Source organism: Ovis aries, chromosome 1, assembly GCF_016772045.2.
Source record: "Ovis aries strain OAR_USU_Benz2616 breed Rambouillet chromosome 1, ARS-UI_Ramb_v3.0, whole genome shotgun sequence".
In the NCBI taxonomy this organism is placed as follows: domain Eukaryota; kingdom Metazoa; phylum Chordata; class Mammalia; order Artiodactyla; family Bovidae; genus Ovis; species Ovis aries.
The window spans coordinates 178,066,359-178,094,288 of NC_056054.1; the positions used below are offsets into that span (position 1 = coordinate 178,066,359).

At 39.0% G+C, this 27,930-nt stretch overlaps 1 protein-coding gene across 2 annotated transcripts in view; it reads left to right on the forward strand.

Annotated features, from left to right (window-relative positions):
- CD200 (CD200 molecule) overlaps window positions 1–23,944 on the forward strand; it is a 33,673-nt gene extending 9,729 nt beyond the window's left edge. Inside the window, exons 4-6 of one of the 2 annotated variants that reach the window (XM_004002915.6) lie at window positions 1,055–1,327; window positions 3,609–3,716; window positions 8,979–23,944. In XM_004002915.6, the coding sequence (XP_004002964.1) occupies window positions 1,055–1,327; window positions 3,609–3,716; window positions 8,979–8,986 (389 nt within the window). In that variant the 3' untranslated portion in view covers window positions 8,987–23,944. Of the gene's footprint in view, window positions 1–1,054; window positions 7,287–8,978 lie in introns of those variants that run through there. The other variant, XM_060404300.1, reaches the window with a different exon arrangement.
- The last annotated feature ends 3,986 nt before the right edge of the window (window positions 23,945–27,930 follow it).

Sequence of the window (27,930 nt, forward strand, 5' to 3'; positions counted from 1 at the left end):
TGGGCTTCAAAGCCAGACATAGAAAGACGTTTGCATTTGCTCAGCAGAGATAAACTGTATATTCCAAAGAAAATGAACTCATTAGTCAAGGGACTTTTGAAAGGGAACAGGGTACAGCTGACCTAAAAATGTCCTTTTTTCATAAGCTGTTTATTTTCTGTTAACTCTGTAAGGTGATCTCCAAGGTCCTTACAACTGTCATTCTGTAATTTTTCTGACTACTGACTGTGAATATATAATTTGCATTTTGTATAGGTATTTCAAACAGGGACTTTCTAAGTCTTCTCCATGCCTCTTATTCTTTTTTTTTTTTAATTTTTATTTTTACTTTATTTTACTTTACAATACTATATATGCCTCTTATTCTTATCTTTGCCCTGAAGAATACTGTTGTCATCAAGAGTAAACTAAGGACCATAGTGAGGATAAATTCTCCCTAAGCAGTGCCATGGTTCAGACCTGGCATTGCCATTAGGAGTCATGTGACCCTAGAAGAGTCCTGTCCATGTTGTGCCAGAGTTTGTCTATCTGCACCATAAGTGTGAAATAGATCATCTCTAAGGCCCAGTTCCAAACAGAAAAAGGCTTTTTATAAGTGGCAGCCCCTCTACAGGCTCTCTGTTCTGAAACTGCTCTGCTTTTCTGAGGAGTGCAGACCACCTGGGTGGAGGTGCTGATTGATAGATGTTGTCCAGCTACTTGAGAGGGATACCCAGAAGAAGGCAGAGATACTGCATTGCCCACAAAAGAGAAAAGAAAATTATTCTCTGCACTGTTTGGGAGGAAAGGTACCCTCTGTCCATCTAGCTAATTCTCTTAGAGACAGACTCCATAGAGGATCATTCTTGTCACAGGGTTGTATAGGCCAGTCTCCACCCTGCTGTTCAGAGAATTAGACGGGAAGAGAAAGCCCTAGTTTGGACTGGATGTGCCACATTAGCTCTCTAGCCCATTGTGTTTCTGTAAAGATCTTTCTCTCATCTCTCTGAGGAGAGTGTGGGACTCACACTGGATTTTATAACTGATGGCAGATCATTTTTTTTTTTTGTCCCAGTACAGCCCACAGTATTTCTTCACTATAAATTATCTGAAGATCACCTAAATATCACTTGCTCTGCCAATGCTCGCCCAGCCCCTATGATCTCCTGGAAAGTCTCTGGGTCAGGGATTGAGAACAGTACCAAGATAGTCTCACACCCCAATGGAACAACATCTGTCATCAGCATCCTCCAGATCAAAGACCCCAAGAGGCAGGTGGGGAAGGATGTGATCTGCCAGGTGCTACACCTGGGGACTGTGACCGACTACAGGGAAACTGTGAACAAAGGTAAGAGAGATTTTCTGTGGTACGTTTGTGGACATACACCTGCAAGGTGGTGCATGCTCTGCAGAGCTTGTTGGCCTCTTAGCAGAGAAGCTGATAAGGCAGAGAATTGGATAAGTAGGGAAAGAAAAACGGAGTTGAGGAAGCTAGTATAGCCTATTTTATTGCTTTGGCAATTGTGGTCTGTTGCTCACACACTGAATGCTTTTACTGAGATCCATCCATTGATTAATTCTTCTGTGCTCCTGAGTATTTGTTATGCCAGAAATGTGACAGCAAGGACTCAGTCCCCAAACACAGGAAGCTTCTAGCCCAGGAAGGAATGCAGAAGGAGCTGGGTAGTTGTAAAAATGCAGGTTAAATGCTTCAATAAGAAAGCTATGGTAGGAGTTTGGGGTTTTTGAGTAGGGGCCACCCATTCTCCTCACTTGACCCTGCAACAAACCATTCACTGATAAAAGGGAAAAAAAAAAAAAAGAATTCTGTGGTATAACATGGGAAGATTGAGAATGCAGAGAAGGAGCATCAGCTCAGTCTAGAGGGATTACAATGTTTTCCTGGAAGCAGTCACATCTGGGGCGAAACCTTTGCATAATCTACACTATGGGAAAGGGGCAATAGATCTTTCAGGAAAGAGGCCAATCTGAATTTTCCCAACCCCATTTTAAAATAAATTGCCTCCCGCTCAGGACCTCTTTTGCTGTCTTGTATTTCCATCTAAACTGCTATCTCTGAGTCTCATTGATACAAGAGGTAAAGCTGATGGGAGAGAGAATAAGAAAAGGAGTGGTCTTAGAGGCAAGACACTTCAGGGACAGCAGCCAGAGTCACTTTTCTCTGCGTAGTTTTGAAGCACTGACTCTGGATGAGGCGCTCCGTTAACAAGCCTCCTATAGAAAGATATTGCTGCTTTTTTCAGGGTACATTGTGAACCCCGAAAAGTTCATGCCTCATTGTCACGTGCTCAGTTGCTCAGTCATGTCCAACTCTTTGCGACCCCATGGACTGTAGCCCACCAGGGTCCTCTGTCCATGGAATTTTCCAGCCAAGAATATTGGCGCAGGTTGTCATTTCCTGCTACAGGGGATCTTTCCAACTCAGGGATCAAACCCTGATGTCTCTTGCATTGGCAGGAGGATTCTTTACCACTGCGCCACCTGGGAAGCCCAGATAGTCTCTAATGAACATGTCCTATAGTCATTTCTGGGGTCCTTGAAAAAGCAAACTAATCAAAAAGTAAACGTTAAGTAAATTTGGTCAAGATGTTTGTGGTGTTAGATTTGGACATTTATGACAAGATCCTCAGATTTTGCCAAGGTGAAGGGTAAATTTCCCTAAAAAGCAAGAATCTGAAAAGGAACATGTCTTCTTTTCCAAGAGTGCCAAGAAAAATGGACTTATTATCATTTATAACATTTATATATCATTTGTATATTTGTTTATTCTGCAAGCATTTACTAAAAATCTTTCACAGTTAAACCATTATGTCAAGTACTAGATCTATTGAAGACAAATCTGAACTCTTAACTAGTGTCTAGCACTAGTGAGACCAATCTGAAGGTGCTCAGTTAAATTATGACATGACAGATCCCATTATAAAGGTATGGAGAAGATGCCAGAGACTCCCAAATCAGTGCTTTTTCTGACTTTGTATTACACAGTAACACTGAGGAACTGATATTTAGGCTAAGTTGCATTTACTGACTACTAGAAAGAAGTTGAATAACAAAGACATTGATTAGAAGGAACACAATTAAAACATGGAGATGAATTATTCCTGGAGGCTAGAATCATGAGAGTCATTATTTTTCCTTTATATTTTTCTATATTTTCCAAAAATTCCTAAATAAACACATTACTTTAATGGACAGTATGGCAAAGATTATGTGCTTTGAAGGCAAACAGACCTCTGACCAAGCCTTGTTCTACCAATTACTACACTGATTTGGGGCTTACCCAACTTCTCTGAGCCTCAATTGTTGTTTTAATCTGTTAGATGATAGTATTAATAATACCTAACTCAAGCTATTTTGAGGATTAAAGGAGGTAACACATTCAAAGCTCTTACTACATATTAACCACATAAAACATGTTTATTATTATTATGTAAATGCTATTAAAATAATATAAGGTCATGAATGTAGACCTTTATATACATAAGAATAATTTTCATCAAAAGCACAACTCTAGTAAAAACTCATTACAACTATCTCTTTATTACTTTTTTGCCTCTACAGCTTCCCCTTATCACTAGTTTTTCCTTTTTTCCTATCAATATCCACAGGCTTTTGGTTTTCAGTTCCACTGCTGTTAAGCATCGTCTCCTTGGTAATTCTTCTGGTCTTAATCTCAATTCTACTCTACTGGAAACGTCATCGGAACCAAGATCGAGGTGAGTCCCATGGGAAGTAAAAAGAAGGAAAAAATTATTGTTTAATGACAATCTGGGGTTCAAATGAAGATATAAATAAGGGATGAGTGCTTAGTCATGTCTAACTCTTTGTGACCCTGTGAATTGTAGCCCGCCAGGCTCCTTTGTCCGTGGGATTCTCCAAGGCAAGAATACTAGAGTGGGTTGCCATTTCCTTCTCCAGGGCATCTTCCCAACCCAGGGATTGAACCTGGGTCTCTTGCATTGCAAGCAGATTCTTTACCATCTGAGCCACCAGGGAATTCCTAAATAAGGGGTGATAACCATGAAATTAAAAGACACTTTTTCCTTGGAAGAAAAACTGTGATGAACCTAGACAATGTATTAAAAAGCAGAGACATCACTTTGCTGACAAAGGTCTGTATAGTCAAAGTTATGATTTTTCTAGTAGTCATGTATGGATGTGAGATTTGGACCATAAAGAAGACTGAGCACCAAAGAACTGATGCTTTCAAACTGTGGTGCTGGAGAAAACGCTTGAGAGTCCCTTGGATTGCAAGGAGATCAAACCAGGCAATTTCCTAAAGGAAATCAACCCTGAATATTCATTACAAGGACTGATGCTGAAGCTGAAGACCCAATACTTTGGCCATCTGATGTGAAGAGTCAGCTCACTGGAAAAGAACCTGATGCTGGGAAAGATTGAGGGCAAGGGACAGGGATAACAAAGAATGAGATGGTTGGTTGGCATCGCTGACTTAATGGATATGAGTTTGAGCAAACTCCAGGAGAGTGAAGGGTAGGGAAGCCTGGAGTGCTGCAGTCCAAGGGATCATAAAGAGTCAGACATGACTGAGCGACTGAACAACAGGTCAGCTATCCCACTGAAGAGACTGTGAACTTGTCCAATGTGATCACCAACTGAATAGTGTTTTCTATGTTATATGCTCACTATGGCTCAGACACTCTAGGCAATACACAGGGGATAATAACTGCATCATGTCATCCTGCCCTTATACACTGTTAATTTCTTTCCGTCTCCTACAACATCTATCACAGTATCTTATGTATACTCACTAAATGTTCATTACAAGAATGAATGACTGAATGGAAGGGTGGATTTTCAAAGGGATTTTTTCTATTCCACTTTTTAAACTGCAAATTCAGTACCTCGTAGATGCTGAGTCTAAACATTGTAAAAGAATAGAAAACAAGAGACACTATCAAACAAGAGGAGTCAGCCAGAGGGGAAGAATTAAATTTCTTTGGTTTCTGAAGACACTGCATAATTTATTAAAGCTAATGAAAAGGTGCAGTTTATGTTGTATGCAGTGGGAATTTTTTAGGATGAAGTGGTGCTGTGAGAGTTTTCTCCTGCTCACATGACTGACAGAAAGGGGAGGAAAAATGTTCACTTTGAGTGTTATTTATATTTCTATTAAACGTATCACTCATGTGCTACCTTTTTCCCTCTCTTTATATCTCATAGACTAATATCTTTCATGTTCTAAGCTTTTAGAACATTTAATTTTGCATAAGCCTTATATAAACACTAGATGAATTCTTGTGATTTTGTAAGAAAAACAACAGATCACCACCATCAATGACCTTTTGCAGATGTAGATAAAAGAATTTGTTCTGTAGGGAACAGGAGATTGCAAATCAGATAATCTTACTGCACATAAATTTAAGCCCACAGACCTCCCTGTGCTCAGTCACTCAGCTCTGACTCTTTGTAACCCCATGGACTGTAGCCTGCCAGGCTCCTCTGTCCATGGGATTATCCTGGCAAGAATAGTGGAGTAGATTACCATTTCTTTCCCCTGAGGATCTTCCCAACCCAGAGATCAGGGATTGAATCCAGTCTCCTGAGGCTTCTGCATTGGCAGATGGATTCTTTACCACTGAGCCACCTGGGAAGCCCTTAGCTCTCTGCAAAATGTCAAAGGCAGAAAGCCAGTTGACTCTACTTTTTTCAAACATTTTGCTTTTCCAGTTAAGAACTGAAGTTGACTTCCTTCCCCTAACACAGTTAACAGCAGGCCTAAAATTAAAATCCTGGTCTTCTGACCTCTGCTGGAATATTCTTCCAGTTATAGTTTCCAGACTTGAAAGGCACAGTTGTCAATTGTGTTTATTTCAACCTGTGTTTGCTGATATTGCTCTATACTTCTGTAAATGTATAAGCAGAAATGTAGGACATGTTCACATTCATTTTAAAATGTCCCCTTGAACAAGAATCTCATAATATAGTCCATTCAAGCCCAAGGTAAATTTCACTAGAAAGGGACTTTTGCAAAATAATTGTCTTTTGTTTATTAAGTCTCTTATTTTCTGGGAAATAGAATTGTTCAATGCCTTATTCAGTTGCTGAAGTAAAAAGAGTCAGCTTAAGGTTATTTGGCCCCATATACTTAAATAGCTAGTAAAATCAAGTGTTAGCTATGCTGGAGACAAACTCTCAAGGCTGAGAAAATACTGGTTTGTTAAGACTAAAACTTAAGTAACCCAGAAATTTGGAAGAAAAGGAAGAAAATCATCAAATATAGTGACTTTTTAAAATTTCTTTAAGTAAAAAATTTTGATTGTTAATTTGTGATGGAAGTGAATAGTCCTACTACATTTGCTTGTCATCTTTAATTTTTATTTAATATTGGATTATAGTTGATTTACAATGTTGTGTTAGTTTCAGGCGTATAGCAAAGTGATTCAGTTATATATATATATCTATTCTTTTTCAAATTCTTTTCCCATTTAGGTTATTACAAAATATCTTTCTTTACCCTTACTTTGTGTTTTTTTCCTCCTCTCTTTTTCTTTCTATTATCTTCTGAAACATAAAACTTTCAGATGGACAGGGAAACATGATCAGTCAAAATGACCCCAAGATTCTGGGCCTCAGTGACCTGAAAAAATGGTCATGTGAACAGAAATGAAAGTGGAAAGGGGGAACTGAGAGTGAGTGAGTGAGTGAGTGAGTGAGTGAGTAAGTGAGTATGTGTGTGTGTGTGTGTGTGTGTGTGAGAGAGAGAGAGAGAGAGAGAGAAAGAGAGAGATCAGTTTGTGGGGAAAGAAAAAGTAGAGGTGAATTAGTTTTCAAGCTTATTGAATATGAGTAGACAAAGAATCATCTCCATGGAGCTGCCGGTAGTAAGACAAATCTGGTAAGAAAAGTCTGTTAAGTTCAGTTCAAATCTTTGTTACATAAATGACTAAAGTATTTATTGTAGACAAAAATCACTGATTTATTGCTCACAAAAACATTAGCAAATTTATAGGTTGTAGACAGAGGGGTAATCTCTAATGACAGATGTTATTTTCATAGAGAAGTCAGGCCCCTTTTCCTGTGATTTGGTGTAGTGCCAGAGAGTGTTATGCTGGGTTTTTTTCCAACAGTAAAGCTGTTGTCTGAGGAAGGTGTGATGAGTTAGAGGCAGTTTCTCTTTGTACCATTTCTAGTGATATCATCACAGTTGCTTCTCATGAGACTACTACAATATGATAATAGATTAATAGGTTTTCAAAGAACTTTTTTTTTCTTTTATGAATCAGGACTGTATTACTAAATAGAAAGTGAAAAAAAAAATAAAATTTCCCAGGGAAATTTCTTGATAATTTTTTTCTATTAAAGCCCAGTTGATGTCATAAATTTGCCCCTTACATATACTACAAAAACATTAAATTTGAGGTCAAGAATAATGTTTTATTTCTCATTAGCCAAACCACCAATGATTACAAGCTTCTCAGAAACAACTTCACTTTGGGGCATATTATCATGGATAATCACCTAATTTTTAGAAATTTTTATTGTGAGTAGCAGTCTTCTATTGTTTGGGTCATGGTTGAATTGGAAACCAATAGAAGACTTAGACAATCATGTGAAATGCATATTCCAAACTTCATTTTTCTTCAAAATATCTAACTATGTCAGATAAAAGTGATTTATTTAAACTCATATCTATATAATTACCTTGATTTTCCCCGCTTTGCTTCACAATAGCCTAACCTTATAAATGGGTTCTCTGCAATGATGATAATGGCAATGTTAGCAAAACACTATATCCTGGGTAGAATCAAGTCATTTTCTCCTATTTTAAGATTAGAACTCTATCAAATAACAGCAGTACTCACTAAATAATTGGTGATGCTGAAATTGGAGATTAATTGCAAGAATAATATAAAAGATACATGTTTCCAAAAGAATAAAAATCTTTACTTTACTAATAATTGTACTTAAGCTTCCCAGATGAAGGCTGGCTGAGTGGTAACTCTCAGCCCATCCCAGTGTAATTATAGTTTCAAGCAGAAGAAGGGATGCTTTAAATGAGAAAAGTGTGAAGCAGTTATTATTGAACAACCTAGGTTAGAACTTCTGGGAGAAATCTTGCATCCCAAGGTTATCTGTCTATAAAATTTTATGCTTGAATAGGTACCAATGCCCCCATCATATCAAAATGTCATAACAAAATCCAGTCATAATGTAGTTGGTTAACAGACTTGCAAGTCTGGGCATTCTTGCCTGAGCTGTTCTGTGTCTTTCACCATGGAACAGATTACTGGTATTAGAAATGTTGACACAGTTAAAACATGCAAAACTTCAGGTTCCAGTGAAGAATTACTTAAGATTACACAGAGAGTGAGATTTGAGATTTGGAGCCAAGATAAAATCCCAGATCTTTTGCTTCACTGTTTATCTGCCTTGTAGGGAGGCCCACATTCTCCCAATCTAAGGGCTAGAAAGCTAGTAGTCTTGTAAGGGCCTCTATCTGTCTAGTTTCTGACCATTCCCACCTTGATGTCCAATAAGTGAGTATCCACAGGAAACAAAGCTCAAGGTCTTATAAATAAAATACATGTGGATCATTTGGAATTCTTGAGCCTGCTCTTTTACTTGTAGTCTTACATGTATTATTAAGCAAGTACAATCTTGCTTAAGAACGCATGCTAAGTTGCTTCAGTTGTGTCCGACTCTGTGCGACCCCATAGACAGCAGCCCACCAGGGTCCTCCATCCACAGGATTCTCCAGGCAAGAATACTGGAGTGGGGTGCCATTTCCTTCTCCATTGCTTAAGAATAGTAAGCTATTATTTCCTAGAACTACTCATATCCTTTTAAAGAGAGTCACAGTGCCTCACAGAACACTGGGTCAGCGGTATCTACTTCCTCCTCTTTGCTGATGAAGTGTGCACTGGAGAATTCTGTGTTTATTGATCTTCTGAAAATCTATTAGAATAGAAATTATAGATGTTCAAAGTTCGTATCTTGATCTTTCTTTTACCCAGAGCCCTAGAGGAGTCACACAGAACCCTGAAAGTTATTTCCTGGTCTACTTGAATCTGACTCAGGAGGCAAGCAGAAGAAAGAGGATCATTCTCCAAGGAACCTAAAAGAGCAAAAAAAAAGAAAAAAAAAAAAACAACCAGGAGTCAAAGGCCTAAGAATTTCAAGACTTTCCACTGCCACGTAGGCCACCCAGTGCTTCTGTGAGTTCCCAGAGGAAGTCATTTTACCTCTCAGGTCTGTTGTAGGACTTGGTTTTGTAAAATGATGTAGTATTGTGCTGTTGAAAGGATGCTGGACTTGGAGCCAGGAGCCACTGCTCGGAGGTTGACTTTGACTCCAACTGGTGGCAACTCTGTGTTAATCATATCTCAATGAACTTTCACATTCGCATCCAGAAAGTTAAGAAGTTAGACCAAATAATTTTCCATTCTGCTCTAAAAAAAGATGCAATTCCAGGGGGAAAAAAAAATGATAAAAAGGAAAGAAAGAAGAATACAGGAAGGTAGGGACCAAAGAACTTTCCTGAGACTGCCTTTTGCCTTTCTGTGGATATGCCATCTCGTCTCCCCTTCTTGTGTGGTCCATAAGTCTATTTCCTCATCGCTGGGTATCTTGTCCACTGCCTGCTCACTGATTTTGCTATTAACTGGTCTTTCCAGCAGTCTGTTTCACTGCTGTTCCTCATGTACTTCTGTGATGTTTACCACAATGGCAGTGGAACTCAACTTATTGTGAAGTAACATTGGCAACTTTAACTTTGCTTATCTGCTTTTATAGCAGACTAAATATTGTTAGTCTTAGACAGCAGCTTGCATTTTTTAAAAAGCATGCATTTCTCATCCATTTGTCTCATAATATGACCCAGCCCTATTTTAATCATTCTAAATTCAACCTAGTGTGATGAAATATATTATGAAAAGAAGTGTTTAGAAAGTTTTCTGAATAGCAGTCAGTTAATTCAAATGCTTTGCCTCCCCCAACTTTTTTTCTCACAAGGTAACTTGTCACAATAGCAGAGGAAGCATGTATGGCTGTACAAACTCCTTTGTCATAAACATATTGTTCTAACTAGTGGAACAGTTTTGAACTCTTAAATCATCATTGGACCAAGCTGGTGACTTTTTCAGTATCTTTTGCTTTCTTGTCTGTATCCAGTGACCTAGGAACTAAACCTTAAGTTGTCTTTATTGTTGTATTGAATATTTATATATTTAGTAAGCTTTTTGTATGTTATTTAATTATGTATTATTTCATATATTTGTATTAACATACTAAATAATTAAAAGTGTTTAACTATTTGGTTCATGATATTCTCTTGGGGAATGTGGAAAATGTGGAGATTAATGATAATACTTATATTTTCCCTCTGTGTGTGAAGCCCTCCCCTCTCTCTCTTAGTCTTTTAAAAGATGCTGTTGACATTTCTAATTTCTCACAACATCACAAGTCAGATGTCCTTTTCTGACCAGTGAGAGCTCCTTCATCTTGGTGATATGACCCAGTCAGTTTGGGAGCACTTCCTTATATATGCTGTTTTGATTTTGCTTTCAGATACTAACCTTTTCAAATGAATTAGCTCACACAGCTTTGAATTTGGTAGGATTTAATATCCTGCTTCTGATTTTGCTATATTCTGGCATCTCAGTTGCCAGATCAGATCATGTAATTTAAAGCAGTAGCTCCAAACATTTAAAGGTCCCAGGGCCCCTTTACAATGTAAAAATATCATTGAGGACCCCAAAGAGCTTTCTTATATAGCAAATTATGTCTGTTGATATTTACCATATTTGATATTAAAACCAATACATTTTCAAAACAAAAACCTACAACCATACATTTCATTGGGTCATCAGAGTGATGCTAACATTATACATCAGGTAACTTCTGGAAAGCTCCACAACACATTTGTAAGAGAATCAAGAATAAGAAATTGGTGTGATTATGACAGTAGTTTTGACTTTGTGGAGCCCCTGAAATGGTATCAAGGGCAATTTTAAGAACTGTGCGCTTAAAGGACAGGCAAAGAAGGAGACCATCTTATGAGATTTCGTGAGTGCCCAAGGGCACTCCTTTATGAAATAGCTATCTTCACAGTGCCTAAGCATTCCAACATAATTTTATTTAGGCCATTACCTTTCTGGGAATTCCCCCGCAAAGAAGCCTTGGTCTAACCCTTCTTCCTAATAATTAAATTCATGTATTAAATGGCTAATCAGTTATCTTGGAGGATACTGAGAGACTTGGACTTAGAATTGATAGACTTTGATGGGAAAGACTTGGGAGGGTCATAGAGAATGAAGAGAGACAGTGGAAGGCATAGCTCAGAGTGCCTGATTCCGAGAAGGCAGGTCCGAGTGGAGTCCCAGTGTTTCCCTGTGAGTGCTGTCCTCTTGCTCTTGGGAGGGGCTCACCAGGTCCCCCTTAACTCATCCTGACCCTTTCAATTAGGAGAGCTTTTTCTGAATTTGTGAATTAGAAAAAGACCGTTTGGGCTTTGTATATTTAATCAAGGTTGGGAAAGTTGTAAACATTTGAGTCACTTAGAATAACTCAATCACAAAATTTTCTTGGCAGTGAAAATTTATAAACTTTCCAGGGTGATGGTAAATGAGCTCAGAGATAAGGGAAAGCAAAAGAAGTTTTCTGTGCTTAAATAGAACTAAACCTCAAGATGAGAATGTAGGGGGAGGGGTTGGAACTTTTTCACTACCAACTAGATAACATTTCACACATACAAGTTCAAAGAATACAAAAAATACAAAATCCTCATGTCCAGGGACTATGAGGCTTTGGCTAAAAGAGTTTTCTTAGACCGACTTTCTTCTATGGTTATTTAGCTCATCGAGAAAGAGATATAACTTTCTAAAAATAAAGCTTCCTAAGAATTGATGCTTTTGAACTGTGGTGTTGGAGAAGACTCTTGAGAGTTCCTTGGACTGCAAGGAGATCCAACCAGTCCATCCTAAAGGAGATCAGCCCTGGGATTTCTTTGGAAGGAATGACACTAAAACTGAAACTCCAGTAATTTGGCCACCTCATGCGTAAGAGTTGCCTCATTGGAAAAGACTCTGATGCTGGGAGGGATTGAGGGCAGGAGGAGAAGAAGATGACAGAGGAGAAGAAGATGACAGAGGATGAGATGGCTGGATGGCATCACGATGAACGTGAGTCTGAGTGAACTCCGGGAATTGGTGACGGACAGGGAGGCCTGGCGTGCTGCGATTCATGGGATCGCAAAGAGTCGGACATGACTGAGCGACTGAACTTAACTGAAAGTAATTCTTGACAACTGTAATTTTTTTTTCATTTGCTCTCAAAATGCTCCAGGTTTGACTTCAGTCTCCCCACCACAGTCACTTAGGCTAATGAACTTGGATAAGATCACACAGCGCTGTGATTCAGTTGTAAGCAAGCCAGCTGTTGCATAGACATCATATACATTTGAACCTTGTGAAGCGGGGAAGGTTTTCAAGCCTATTTTTATAAGCATGAAAAATGAAGCCCTAAGTTTTTCAGTAACTTTCTTTGGGTAACACTGAAGACACGTTATTGCTGTTCGGTCACTAAATCATGTCCAATTCTTTGTGACCCTATGGACATAAGATGGTACTAAAACTCCAACTCAGAATCCCAGACTTCCTGCCCAATGCCCTCTCTCTTCCCTCCACTTACACTTTCATTCACCCGATATCCTATTTGTCAGTATATTCCTATTAGCTCTATCAGTATACTTAGAATTTAACGCTTACCTCTAATCTTACCACCTGGCCCAAAGTGTCATTCTCGTTCTCATAGACTGTTTACATATTAATAGCTTTTTTTTTCCTTTTTTTAAAATTTAAAATTTATTTTAATTGGAGGATAACTGCTTTGTTGTGTTGGTTTCTGTTGTACCACGATGTGACTCAGCCATAAGTATACATATATCCCCTCCTTCTTAAGCCTCCCTCCCAACTCCTCTCCCCCCACATCCCACCCCTCTCAGTCATCCTAGACCACTGAGCTGTGCTATACAACAGCTTCCCACTAGCTAGCTATTTCATGCATGGTAGTGTATATATTGACATAGCTTTCTAATTAATCTCCCTGCTTCTGCTTTTTTCCCCTTTTAGACTATTCTCATATCTGTCTTAAAATATAGGTCAAGACAGATCTTGTCATTCTGCATAAAATCTCCAAGTGCTTCCCATCTTATTTAGAGAAGACAAAGTCTTTACATGGGCTTTATGGCCCTTCACGACTGGGCTCCCTGATACTCTAAAATCACCTTCTACTGCTCTTTCTCCTGTTTATACTCTGCCAGCCACACTACCCTTTTCTTGCTATTTCACCAATATTTAGACAGATTTCCACCAGAAAACCTTGGCACTTAACTCTCCTCTCTGCCTAGAATGTTCTTGCTGAAGGTGGCCACATAAGCCTTTTCCCCAACAAGTCCTTTCTCTCTCCCTCTTCTGCCTCATTTTTCTCCCTTGCATCCATCACTATCTAGCATGCTACCTGCTTTCCTCATTTATTTTATTATCTGTCACCTTCCAATAGATCATAAGCTTCATGAGGGCAGAGGTTTCAATCTGTTGGCTTGCTTTTCCCTAGCACTTAGTATAAGCAGCCAAGGAATATTTCTTGAGCAAATCAATTTTGTGACAATACATTAGGGGAGGGAGGGAGGAGTAGTTTAAACAACTTTGCACTGGAGCATCCCTCCTGCCCTATGAGAGAATACAATTGAACTAGAGAATAGAAGAGGACTTTAAGAAATTGATGGTCATGAAGCATAGAGACAAGTATAATGGATTTAGAACCAAAAGGATGGTGTTTAAATTTCATCCCTGATAGTCAATAATGTGTGATCTTTGACCAGTCACTTAATATCTCTGAATTTACATGTCCTCAACTATAAATTGGGAGTGCACCAAGTTTGTCTTATGGAGTATCTATAAAGGTTCAGGTGAGAAGGCTCACCTGAGGCTCTCAACATGTGCAAGCTTACTGCTGAAGCATGTCTGCTCTGTGACCTCAAAACCCACACTAAAACACCACATGTCTCATGTCCTTAGTTGCTCCTAGTTCCTTCTCATAGTCAGCTCCACCCTTGTCTGGAATTGGATGTGGGGTAGGATAGGAGTGCTGGCAGTAGAAGCTGGCTCAGCAGAGAGAAAACCTACTGGGCTTTGTTTCAAGAGAAGCAGGGATCCTAATACATCATCCAGGATGACATGGCCTTTCTTTGTGCTGAGGATGAGACCAAAAGAATAGAACACACAAAAGTCAGTGTCTTAGCATTTTGACTTGTTGCGTTTCAGGCAAAGCGCATCTGGTCAGTAAGAAGGTGGTTTTCTGTAAGCCAGGGAGAAAGCCCTCCCAGCCCTTGATCATGTTGGCACTCTATTAAAACAAAACAAAACCCAAAAGAATAAAAACCCACAAAAGTTAAAATCTTTACTACTGGGCATCAGCTTTCTGGATACAGTTTTGCCACATTGCTCCAGAGTATTAACAGCCCTCCAACACTTAAAAAGGATACAAAAATTGATACGCCTGAAAGCTTTCCATAGAATTATGTTGCTTCACCAGATTTGATGGAAAGACCTTTCTAGGATTTGAAAGGTTCCAGAGAATTCAACAGATATTTAGATGCTTTTCACCTAAATCATGTGAGCCTAGAGAGGGGAGTGCTCAAATCCAAGAGTCGGAACTCAAAAAGCAAGTTGGGTTTTCCTGAAAGTAGCTTTCACTTTGTAATTCAAGGGCAAAAGTCAGTGAAGCCTAGCTGCCCTGATGATGCACTTCAGATACCATGTGATTCTGGATCTGCTGTTGCTATTTAGCTTTGTATGTAATAATCCCCTAAACTTGTATTCACCTTGGTTTCCCTTCTTATTGTAATATTGTAAATATTTACAATATTGTAGGTATCAATGGGTTTAATTAAGTGCTTTTAAGTAGTATATTGATTAATAAACATGTGGTTTCTAGTTAAGAAACATCAGGAAGCACTACAATTTCAGAAACAGTGATCAGTTAGGTGGAAACATATTGATATCTTTAGGGGTGGGTAGCATTGGCCCAGGCCAGTGTTCATGAAATACAGCATACAGCTCAAAGATGGCTTAAAATTTTATCTCCCTTTTCCCTTGTCCCAGTGAGTTGCTGAGAGACGCAGCTAGTTTTGCAGCTGCCCAGGCTTGGTTGGAACCACTTGGGAGGAGATACTTTTCTCTACTTTGTCTTAGAGCTAACTTTAATCTACAAATCCCTTGGAAAGAGAGAATGTATTCCTCAAGGGAACTCCAGGCCCACCAAGTTGTATTTGATTTGACAGGCTCCTATCCCCAAAGTGTCATGAGTAGCCACCATCTTGTGTAAACAAAGGTCAGCAACCATTCCTGAGACCTCAAGAACTGACTGACATGCCCTGGGTAAGATGACATTTCCTGATGCATGCCAAAAGGCATTGAAAGAAATTGTGTGACAATCACGGAAAGTCAGAATTAAAAGAGCTTTTAGAGATAAGGAAACAGGCCTCAGAATGCCGCCTGATTCACTAAAATCACTAAGTTTCACTCCTTTACTGGGACACCTGAAAGAACCAGGAGCTGGAACTCCTATAATTACAGACTAAAGGCTCTTACACAGCCTGAGGCAATCTGCTTATCCAAGAAAAACCATTTCCTAAGTTTAAAGATATTTGCTGGCTTGCGGAGCTTACTGGAAACCCAAACTTTCCTGCATTGCCTCCATCTGCGTGAGAGTTGAAGCTATTCCCATCACTGGTGTTTGATGTTCCTCCAACTTCTTTGGCAGTGAACAGGTAAACATCTGGTTTGATAGATAATATGTAGTTTTGACCTGATGCTTAAATTCTGGAAAATTTTTTCCCCTGACTAGAAGAGTTTTGATTATTTTCAGCTAAGGTAATTTTGGAGGTGAATGTTGATAAGAGAGAAAGACAGACAAAGAGACGGAGGGCAAGCATGCAAATTCTTGGCTAAGGAGGGGCAATTTTTGAGATATATCAGGTTTAAAATAAAAAGGCCCCAAAAATCACATGTAAAACTAACACTCATAAAGTCAGACTTGAATGAATTTCCAGTCATCAATTTTCAAAAGCAAAACATGTTAAGAGAGAACATTACAAAAAATGGTAAAAAGATGAAGAGAAAGAAAACAAGTGATTTCACAATTTCGGGATTTGTGTTTGACTTGGTTTCTTGAACAAAGAGATGGAATAAAGGTGATGATGTCATTACATGCAATTGTGATAATTGGCTTTTGTACTGATAAAGTATGTATAGTTTTCTAACCATAGAGCTGTTAGAAACACTGCATTTATCTTTGCTATTTGATCCATATTCTGCTAGTTATATTTATGGTGATCAGAACAGCACTATGTATCTTTCAGTGGGTAGCATTTACTAAGCGCTGTTTCAACCAACCAGCTGTCCCGGGTCCTGAGAGATAGTTGCCGAGGAAAGCATGGGGAAAATTCTTTTCCTGGAGAAATTTAAAACTTAAGGATAGACAAAATAAACCTTCCTGCATGTATTTAAAATAACTTATGAAAATTCATGATGTCATGAATTGGAAATAAAATTTATAAATGTACTTATTATAATTCAATTTTATATTTTGATTCCACATCATTACATATGTAATGATATCTTGGATATGGATGATAGGGAATAAGATTGGCCATATGTAGAAACTGTTGAAATTGAGATTATTCATACTCTTCTCTCTACTTTTGTATATGTTTGAAAAACTCATAAATCAAATTTTAAAAAGAACTGGATTCCAACTTTGCTATTAATGGGCTACTTGAGGGAAGACTTTCCTCTGAACAAGAATAATATCATCATCTGTATTTTCACAGTTTATTCATCTCTGCTGAATTTTCATCTATTTTCCAAATAAAATCTTCCTCAATCAACAACACTGAATTACTCTAGATCTTTATCAATGGAAATATAATCTCAAGTGCTCTGCTTTTAATCTTCCAATGACTAGAGCGTCCCTCAATGACTATAGTATTCCAGCTCTTAAAGTGGCTACAGGCTAAAGGCCACCCATCTAGACCAGGTACTTCATCATCTCTGGAATTATACTACACACAATATTATTGCAAAACTTTAAACACATACTTATCATCCCCAGATACTCCAAACTGTTATAGCCAGCTCTGGACACATTTTCAGACTCAGTACCAATGAACCAGACCTACTTTTCTCACTTACTCTTGGGCTCTCTTCACAGTGATCTTTAGGAGTGATTATCTAAGGACTGAATAATCTTACTTCATTACAGAATCATGTATGCCTTTTGTTCTTTTTGATCAATGCTGCAAGAAGCATCTGTGGGCATGATGCGGAGAAATGATTCTGAGTTAAAAGTACATTATACTGAGTAGTACTCCAAGTAAAAACAATACTAGAAAAACTGATTTTCCCAAAGGAAATGACACACTCCCTCCTTTCTGATTTTACTATATATGTGCCCTCTTTCCTTGACTGTCAAGCAGTTCAGTTAAGAACTTCTTTCTGTTTATGAAAATAATAAAAACATATTCATTATAGCAAATTATAAAGTACAGAAAGAAGAGTAAAAACAGGGGAAGGAGAGACATAAAAAATAATTAACCCATTATTCCGCCATCCATCAGAGCCAGAGCCCCTGCTAATATTCCTATAAGAGCCAACTATGACACTCAATTGATGGAATTTGAATTTATCATCATGGTTGATATGAATACTTACCTTTCACTTGGTTGATTTTCCCAATTTGCTTTTTAAGTGTATATATTTTGAAACTGCTTCAAGTCACTTTAGGGAAGAGAAGGGACAAGTAAAAATCAATATTTAAACTAATGTGGTAGTATCTTGCCACGACTAGGTCTCCTGATATAATACCTACCCAACTGTGGGATTATAATATTAAGTCAGAAGAATCACTGGTTGCACATTAAAAACTTCAAAGTACTATAAAAGAATAATAATAATAATTAACATTGAGTAGTGTGATATTTTGCCAGGCATAGTGCTGATTGATGTTCATACATTATGTCATTTAATATTCACAATAACCTTATAAAGTAAAGTCACTCAGTCGTGTCCAACTCTTTGTGACCCCGTGGACTGCAGCCTACCAGGCTCCTCAGTCCATGGGATTCACCAGACAAGAATACTGGAGTGGGTTGCCATTTCCTTCTCCAGGGGATCTTCCCAACCCAGGGATCGAACCCGGGTCTCCTGCATTGGAGGCACACGCTTTAACCTCTGAGCCACCAGGGAAGCAAGGGTATCATTATTCTATATGACAACAACCATCACAAAAACAACAATAACAACTACAACAAAAATCCTGGAGGTTTGGGAAGACTAAGTAATTTTTCCAATTAGAAACTGGCAAAACTAGATATAACTACATGGAAAAAAAAGCATGATGTGATATAAATTTTTGATGTAATGGAGAAGGAAATGGCAACCCACTCCAGTACTCTTGCCTGGAAAATCCCATGGACGGAAAAGCCTAGTAGGCTACAGTCCATGTGGTCACAAAGAGTTGGACATGACTGAGCGACTTCACTTCACTTTGATCAAAACTTGGAGAAATTCTCCAGGAATTACTACTTAAATCCAGCCTTTGGTGTTCTGAAAGAGTCCGCTTCACTCTTCTGTAAGATAATAAGGTTCACATCATAGTCCCTAGAACCTAAGAATGTGATATTATTTGGAAAATAAGTCTGTGCCAGTGTGATTTCAGATAAGGACCTTGAGATGAGATCATCCTGGATTATCTCAGCATGCCCTAAATCTCATGAAAAGTACCTTCACAAGACATATGTATAGAAGGGAAGAGAAGGCAGTGTGCCATGGAAGCAGAGACGAGCAATGTGGCGGTAAGCCCAGGAATGCCTGGAACCACCAAAAGCTAGAATAGGTAAATAACATATAGCCCACAAACACTTTGGAGGGAGTGTAGCCTTGTGGGCAAACTTGCTTTTGGACTTTTAGCCTCCAGAACTGCAAAAAAATCAATTTATGTTGTTTTAAGCTACAGAATTTATGGTCATTTGTGATAGCAGGAAAAGAATACAAAAATCCCAAGAAGAGAGCTAGAACCAACTTGGAGAAAGTAAAAGAATGAACTTCGTAAGTGCTGGAATTGCTCAAGAGTGTCAAGGGTGAAAAAATTCTTAACTTCGGTCAATTCAAATAATGGTTCAGCAGGTGAAGGGTCAAGAGGAAGAGAGTCCACTAAATGGAACTGGGAGTCAGATTTACATATTTCTCACTACAGTTTTCTGGAATCACTTCTCAGGAATACCCAGCTTTTATTCAGATCATTGTCTATTGTCTCTGTTTGGGTTAAGAATAATATAGTTAAGTACAAACAGGAAGATTAGTTTCTAGGGCCAGAGGAAGTCAATGTTGATCATGCTTGGAAAATAGATTGAGACTATCTGGCAGACAACATAACTATGCAAGCATCTCCCTAAAGCTGATTCATCTGATGCTTTCTACACTTGTAGAGGAAAAGACTTTCTTACAGGCAAATACGCCTTCTTTATTTTCTTATGACCTCTTATTTTGGGCCACGGGGCTACCCGAGGACACAAAACTCACATAATTGCAATTAGCCTTGTTGTTTAGCCACTAAGTCAGGTCCAACTCTTTTGCGACCGCATGGACTGTATAGCCCTGCCAGTCTCCTCTGTCCATGGAATTCTCTAGGCAAGAATACTACAGTGGGTTGCCATTTCCTTCTCCAGGGGAACTTCCTGACCCAGGGATCAAACCCTTACCTCTTGCATTGGCAAGTGGTTTCTTTACCACTGAGCCCCCTGGGAAGCCCCACAGTTAGCCTTAAAGTCACTAAAAAATTTTCCTTATTTTTGAGATAGTAAAGAATTAACATGGACAATTTGAGCCCATGTAGATTACTGATTAGATGACTTTTTGGAAGCCACATAGTGAAGAGGAAAAGTTAAAATTTTACATAACCTCCTGCTCCTTCTGCCTCTGTAACTCAGCTTGCTCCTTGCAAAGTCTGGATCACATAGGTCTCAGAAAGTGGGGACTCAGAATGCTAGGAACTGGAGCTTATCTCACTCATCCTTGTCCTGCTCTTTGCAATTGCCCTCCCAGCCCCTGCAAACCTGCAAACCCACTTAATCATGCTTGTCTTTGTATAAAAACTCTAACTCTTTTGTTCGGGGCTCAGAGCTTAGAGTGCTACTCCTCTGGGCCCACTGGTGTAATAAACCTGAGTTCTCCAACTCTCTGAGTGTGGTGCTTGGTTTCTCAATTACTGGTTTCTGGAACAAGTAGACGTTTTTAACCTGGGCTTCATGGGTAGATGGTGAGATAACTCTACCATCCTCTAAAATTGTCAGCAAATTTTTCCTTTCTGGAAGGACTCTGGTGACCCTCATATCATCAAGTTCAATGAATATCTTTTACCTCTTCTCACAGTATCTCACATTAGATTCTCTTTTCTTTAAAATTTCTCTCCTATTATCATCTATAATGCTATGTGCTCTTGATATTTTCTCTTATCTTTCCAGCACATCCTCCTGTACCTAACCTTTAAATTCTGGTTCTGTGAATTCCCTTTCCTGGCCATGCCTCCTACCAATGACCCACTCCTGAAAGCCTTCAACTCTGTTCCCTGGAACATACGACTAATAACCAGCAAACTTCCCTACATCCTCAACCTTTGTTTTTTTAAAGTTTCTTTTTATCTTCTGCACTTATTGAACCTGGTGCCCTTTTGAGAACAGCATTTCCTTGAAGCCCTCTGCCTTGGTTTTGCTCTCCTTGTATCCCTGGACTGGGCTGTGATGTGGGGAGGTATTGTTTTTGCTCCTTGTTGCCACTTCCAAGCTGCTTTCCTTTTTGGCTCCATTAAAAACCCCTTCATTAGGTCTCAAATCATCAGATAATTTACGAACCTCTCTCCTTTTTTATATAATCATTACCTTTATCAAGTAACTACCCTTCATTCTTTAAAGATTTTAGTTTCAGTCATTGGTCTCCAAAACTACTTCTGTCATAATTATTGATTATATCAATATATGTATAGATGATTCTTTCATTCCCTGGCCTTTTCTCCTCTACTAACCTAGTTCTCATTCCTACTTAAGGCACACACTCCTATGATCACATCCTAATCTCTGTTATCACAAAACTGCTACCCTTCATGACTTCCTTTTCCCATTTCACACTTCCCACTGCCATAAGACAGCCTCCTATTGTTCCTGTTTTTTCTTTTTCCTCTCAGTAGTCCAACATTAATTATCCTTTATCTGTGGTTTTCAACTGAGGCAATTTGACCTCTACCATCCAACCTCCAGGAGACGTTGGAAATGTCTGGAAACTTTTATGGTTCTCACAGCTAGGAGAGTGTTACCAGCATCTAGCAGGTAGAGGTCTTCTGCTAAACAGCATATAATGCACAAGACGGCCCTCCACAGCAAAGGATTATCCAGTTCAACTGTCAACAGTGCCAGGACTGAGAGACTCTGCTTCACATGACCAGAATCTACAAGCCATTGGTTCTACCATGGTGTGATATAAAGAACTGTGTCCTCCAAAAAAAATTTGTATGTTAAAGTCCTAACCCCTGGTCCTTCAGAAAGTGAATTTATTTGGACATAGGGTCCTTAAAGATACAACTAGTTAAGACAGGGTCATGCTGAAGTAGGGTGCACCTCTATTTTAATATGACTAGTGTCCTTATAAAAAGAATACCAAGAAGAGACAGAGCCACAGGGAGAACCTCCTGTGAAGACAAAGGATTAGAGTGATCCATCTGCAAGTCATGGAGTGCCAAAGATTGCTAGCAAACCACCAGAAGCTAGATGAGAAGCAGCAGCAAAGCTTATTCCTTACAGGGGTCAGAGAAAGTATGGCCTTGCTGACTGAAATTTGGGTTGCTAACCTCCAGAACTTGAGAGAATAAGCAATTCACTTTGCGGCACTTTGTTACAGTAGCTACAGGGAGCCAATATGCATAATTTCATTGAACTTTACTCCATTTATGTCCTCATTTCTTGCCTTGCCCAACTTAAATAATAGTGGTTGCTAAAGCAATAAAATGTACAATATTGCACAACTGTATTTATTCCCATCAGGAAGCAGAGAGATTGAAATTTGGATATGTGTTACATTATTCATTTATTTAAATAATGTGATAAAATGTTGTAAGTAAACATGATAAAATCTGAGTAAGGGTGATGATACTTAAAAGAGGACCAGGACTTACAAAATACAAGAAACTGATGCAATGGGTTCTCCACTGACATAGCAGAAGCCATGGAAAGAGTCTTACCCTATATACCTGAATTGAATCTTTTTTTGGTATGTGTTTTATATTGGCTTATACCTTCCAGGTTTTAATTCTTTGACCAATGACCAATAACCCCCTACCCATAGTGGTGGTGGTTTAGTTGCTAAGTCATGTCTGACTCTTGCAACCCCATGGACTGTAGCCTGCCAGGCTCCTCTGTCCATGGGGATTCTTTAGGCAAGAATACTGGAGTGGGCTGCCATTTCCTTCTCCAGGGGATCTTTCCAACCCAGGAATCAAACCTGGGTCTCCAGCATTGCAGGCAGATTCTTTATCAACTGAGCTATGGTAGAAAATGTCTGATCAAGGACTCTGAGTAAATAATTTCAGCTACTATGATGGGCCTTGAATCATGATTCTGTTCTACTTAAATAAATGATTTGCAAATCTAGGACTGTACCGAGAAATAAACACATGGATGCTGAAAAACTAGATATGACATTGTTTCTGCAAAATTTTATTTTAATGCAAATATATCAAGTTTTAAAAATCATTTTACTGTTTTGCATGTACTTATATTAAAGATGTTTATAGGAAACTAACATAGTAGACTATGATTTTGAACTGTGGTGTTGGAGAAGAGAAAAGGGACTCTCTACTCTTGAGAGTCCTTTGGACTTCAAGGAGATCCAACCAGTCAATCATAAAGGAAATCAGTCCTGAAAATTCACTGGAAGGACTGATGCTGAAGCTGAAGCTCCAATACTTTGGCCACCTGGTGCAAAGAACTGACTCATTAGAAAAGACCTTCATGCTGGGAAAGATGGAAGGTGGGAGGAAAAGGAGATGACAGAGGATAAGATGGTTAGATGGCATCACTGGCTTAATGGAGATGAGTTTGAACAAGCTCTGGGAGTTGGTGTTGGACAGGGAAGCCTAGCGTGCTGTAGTCCATGGGGTCTCAAAAAGTTGGACACGACTGAGCAACTGAACTGAACATAGTAGAAAAATGATTTTTACTGAGACACTTAAAGTATTTTACCCATTTATATTTATAGTCAATTTTCAATACTTGAGATAATCTGATCTACTAAATTAGAAGTTTACTAAATTAGGCTTTAAGATTTTGAAGTGCTTGTGAGAATCACATGTAAATATATAGTTGGCCACTGAACAACAAGATTAGGGGAGCTGACCCCCTCCCCCACTCACTTTATCCTCAGTTCTGAATCCATAGTTCAACCAGCCATGTAGTATTACAGTGTGTATTTACTGAGAAAAATCCACACTAAATAGACTCATGAAGGGCAAGCCTATGTTATTCAAGGATTATTTGCATAAGTTTTTGTTATAATTAGGTTTACTATAGTTGTGTATGTGTTTAGGAAGGGTTTGTTTATGGGATTTGCATGTCTGCATTCTTAGCTGCTCACAAGGAAATTCACTATATGAAATGTGAATATAGATGGAAATATTTATAGGAATGTAAGTAACCAGGTCTCTAAAATGTATTCAAATATATAGAAACATTCAAATCAATGGCTTTATGCATCCATTTGTTGAATTACATGTTTAAATAAAGTAATAAATTTGTATGTTGTGTCTGAAAGATTATGCACTGTTTGTTCATGAAATGTATAAGCTAATCTAACAATAAAGTACATACTGTGCTTAACTCCAATCTAAAATTCTTAATTTACAAGGTTTTTGCAATTGTGTTTAATAGTTTGAGAAGAACAAGGTTTTCAGTTTAAAACTATAGTAGATAGAACATCAGTGATAACACAGGCTACTGTAAGTATTGTTTCCTGTCCACAAAAGCCTCTATGCAATCAAAAAGAGAAGCCAACTGTTGTCAGTCTGAGATGGATCTAAAAAAAAAAAATCTTTTTGATGAAAGTGAGGCTGAGAGAAAGCCAGGACAGAAAGGGGCTGAGCTAGAGAGAGAAACAGTGTGCAGAGGACGGTGGAACTTCACTCTCAATGGAGCAGAGAGAATAAATTAGGGATCCCAAGGAAGGTAGATGCCAAAATCCCTTAATTGGAAAAACTATGCTTCCCTGGTGGCTCAGAGGTTAAAGCTTCTGCCTGCAATGCGGGAGACCTGGGTTTGATCCCTGGGTTGAGCAGATCCCCTGGAGAAGGAAATGGCAACCCACTCCAGTATTCTTGCCTGGAGAATCCCATGGACGGGGAAGCTTGGTGGGCTACAGCCCATGGGATCGCAAAGAATCGGACATGACTGAGCAACTTCACTCACACACTCTCATGCAAGAGGCAGCTAAGAAGAAGAAGAAGAAGAAACCCCTCTTCAATATGCTTCCCACTTTCAAAGCACCTTCACATACTTGCTATGGTAAAAATGAATCTGGCTGGCTTCTTCCAGACTCTTTTCCCTGATGGGGTTTTGGTGGGCAGCGCCTTTTTGGAAAATAAGAATATGATTTGTGCTTCTTTCAGCAGAGCCTGGTGCCAGTTCTGTGACTCAGTAAATAGAGTTCAATTGTCCCTCTTTCCCCTTTCCACTCTTTTGAACCTAGTAAACTTTCCTGGCAGGCAGCACTACCAAGTCAGACCTCTTCCCCTTATAGGCAGAGAATGTCCATCTGCACTGAGGTCAGGGTCAGAGCATGAATGGGAGGAAGCAGATCAGGAGAAACATGTTCAGATGGAATAAATGTAAACCAGGCAGAGGTGTATCCTGCTGCTGGCCCTCCCTGGAAGCCCCACCTCCTCCTCCTGCCACCAGGGTTGAACCACATGGAGCTTGGCTGCTGGCAGGCATCTGTTGGTTTACAGATTAGGGTTTTTGTCTGTATTTGCTGTTTCCCCTACATCAAGTGTGAACTCTCTGTTTTGTCCACTCCAATATTTTCAGTGTCCAGAACAGTATCTTCATATAAGAGCCACTCAGAGAATATGAGTGGGTGCCTGAGTGGAGAACAGGAAATGTGAAACGCTCTTTCAGTGGCCTCTTCAGCATTTTCTGCTTTAGTTCATCCAAGGGACAGAGAAGACTGTTTTTTTTCCACCTTCTGCACAAGGAAGTCCCTATGATCGTCCTTAGGGACTCAAAAGAGGAACAGGCAGCTTTCTGGAAAACTTGTAAAGCAAATCTTTTTAAAGGCACAGATGTGTTCGCAGTCCTTTTTTTTTTTTTTCCTTCATACTAGTGTCCCGTGAAAACCTGTTAGTTGCTCAGTATGTCCAATTCTTTGTGACCCCATGGACTATAACCTGCCAGGCTCTTCTGTCTATGGGATTTTCCAGGCAAGAATACTGGAGTGGGTTGCCATTTCCTTCTCCAGGGAATCTTCCTGACCCAGGGATGAAACCGTCTCTAGATTTTATATTTTAGTGTAGTTGTTGTTTTAAACAGACTTTGGTTTTAGGTTCACAGTAAAATTGAGCAGAAGGTATGAGGTTTCCCATTCTTGCCTGCTCCCCAGATACAGCCTCCCTAACGATCAACATTCTGCACTATAGTGGTACATCTGTTGCAGTTGAAGAATCTACACTGAAACATCGTTATCACCCGAAGTCCACATTAGGCTTCACTGGTGCTATACCTTCCGTGGGTTTCAATAGATGTACAATGCCCTGTATACACTATATATAGTATACATCATATAGAATAGTTTCACACTCCAAAAATCCTATGTACTCTACCATTTCATCCCTGTTTCCCCTCAGCCCCTGGCAATCACTGATTCTTTATTCTCTTCATACATTTGCTTTTTCCAGAATGTCATATAATTTAAACCATACAATGTGTTGCTTTTTTCATATTGACTTCTTTTACTTAGCAACATACATTTAAGTGTCTTCTGTGTCTTTTCGTGTCTTGATAGCTCATTTCTTTTTAGCATTGCATGATATTCCATCATCTAGGTGGACCTCAGTTTGTTTTTCCATTCACCAAAGACGTCACGATTGCTTCCAAGTTTTATCAATTATAAACAGAGCTTCTGTAAACATCCGTGTGCAAGTTTCTCTGTGGACCTAAGTTTTCAGCTCCTTGGGGTAAACATGAATGAGTGCCACTGCTGGATCGTATGGTTAACAAAATGTTTAACTTTGTAAGGAACTTTCAAACTGTCTTTCAAAGTGGCTGTTAGTCAGTTCAGTCGCTCAATCGTGTCTGACTCTGTGACCCCATGGACTGCAGCAAGCCAGGCTTCCCTGTCCATCACCAACTCCCAGAGTTTGCCCAAATTCATGTCCACTGAGTCGGTGATGCCACCCAGCCATCTCATCCTCTGTTGTCCCTTCTCCTCCTGCCTTCAATCTTTCCCAGCATCAGGGTCTTTTCTAATAAGTCAGTTCTTTGCACCAGGTGGCCAAAGCATTGGAGCTTCAGCTTCAGCATCAGTCCTTCCAGTGAATTTTCAGGACTGATTTCCTTTAGGAAATCAAAGGGGCTGTAGCATTTTACATTCCCACCGGAAATGAATGACAGCCCTTGTTGCTCCGTCTTTGCCAGCATCTGTGTTGTTTGTATACAGATTCTGGCCATTCTAATAAGTGTATAGTGGTAGCTCATTGTTTATAAAGGTGCTTATTTGCCACCTGTGTGTCCTCTTGGGTGAGTTGTCTTTGAGAGTCCAAATCTTTGGACTTTTTAAAGAACTGGGTTGTTTATAGTCTGACTGTTGAGTTTTGAGAGTTCATCTTATATTTTGGGTAACAGTCCTTTATTAGCAATGCATTTTGTAAATATTTTCTCTCAGTCTGTGGCTTGCTTTCTCTTTCTCTTGACTGTGTTCAATAAAGAGCAGAAGATTTTTTATCTTCATGAAGACCAGCTTATCAATTATTTCTTTAGGGCCATGCCTTTTGTGTTGTGTCTGAAAAGTCATCACCAAACTCATGATCACCTGGATTTTTCTTCTATGTTGTCTTCTTGGGTTTTTATAGCTTTCCATTTTATATTTAAGTTCAAGGTTCATTTTTAGCTCATTTCTGTGAAGGGTGAAAGATCTGTGTCTATATTCTTTGCTCTATTGTGTTACCTATGCTCCTCAGTCAAAGATCACCTGAATCTGTTTATGGGGCCAGTTTGGGGGATCTCTATTCTGTTCCACTGATCTATTTGTCTATTCTTTTGCCACTGCCACAGCGTATTGATTGTGGTAGCTTTGTAGTAAGTCTTGAAGTTGGATAGTGTTGGTCTTCTTTGTTCTTCTCTGGCCGTATTGTCTTCACTATTCTGGGTCTTTTGCTAGTGAATATATAAACTTGAGAATCCATTTGTTTCTATCTACAAAATAACTTCATGGAATTTTGACTGGAATTATGCTGAATCTATAGATCAACTTAAGATTAATGGCTCTATCCATGCACATGGAGTATGTCTCCATTTATTTAGTTCTTTTATCTCTTTCATCAGAGTTTTGTAGTTTTCCTCACATAGATCTTGTACATATTTTGTTATATTTATATGTAAGTATTTCACTTTGGGAGGAAATAATGGAAATGGCATTTTTAAAAATTTTCAAATTCTGCTTGTTCATTGCTGGCATATAGGAAAGTGATTAACTTTTGCATATGAATCTTGAATCCTGCAACATAGTAATTATCACTTCTTAGCCCCAGGAAAATTTTTACCAGTTCTGTCTGATTGCCTACATATGGTATCTTCTAAAAAAGACAGTTTTATTT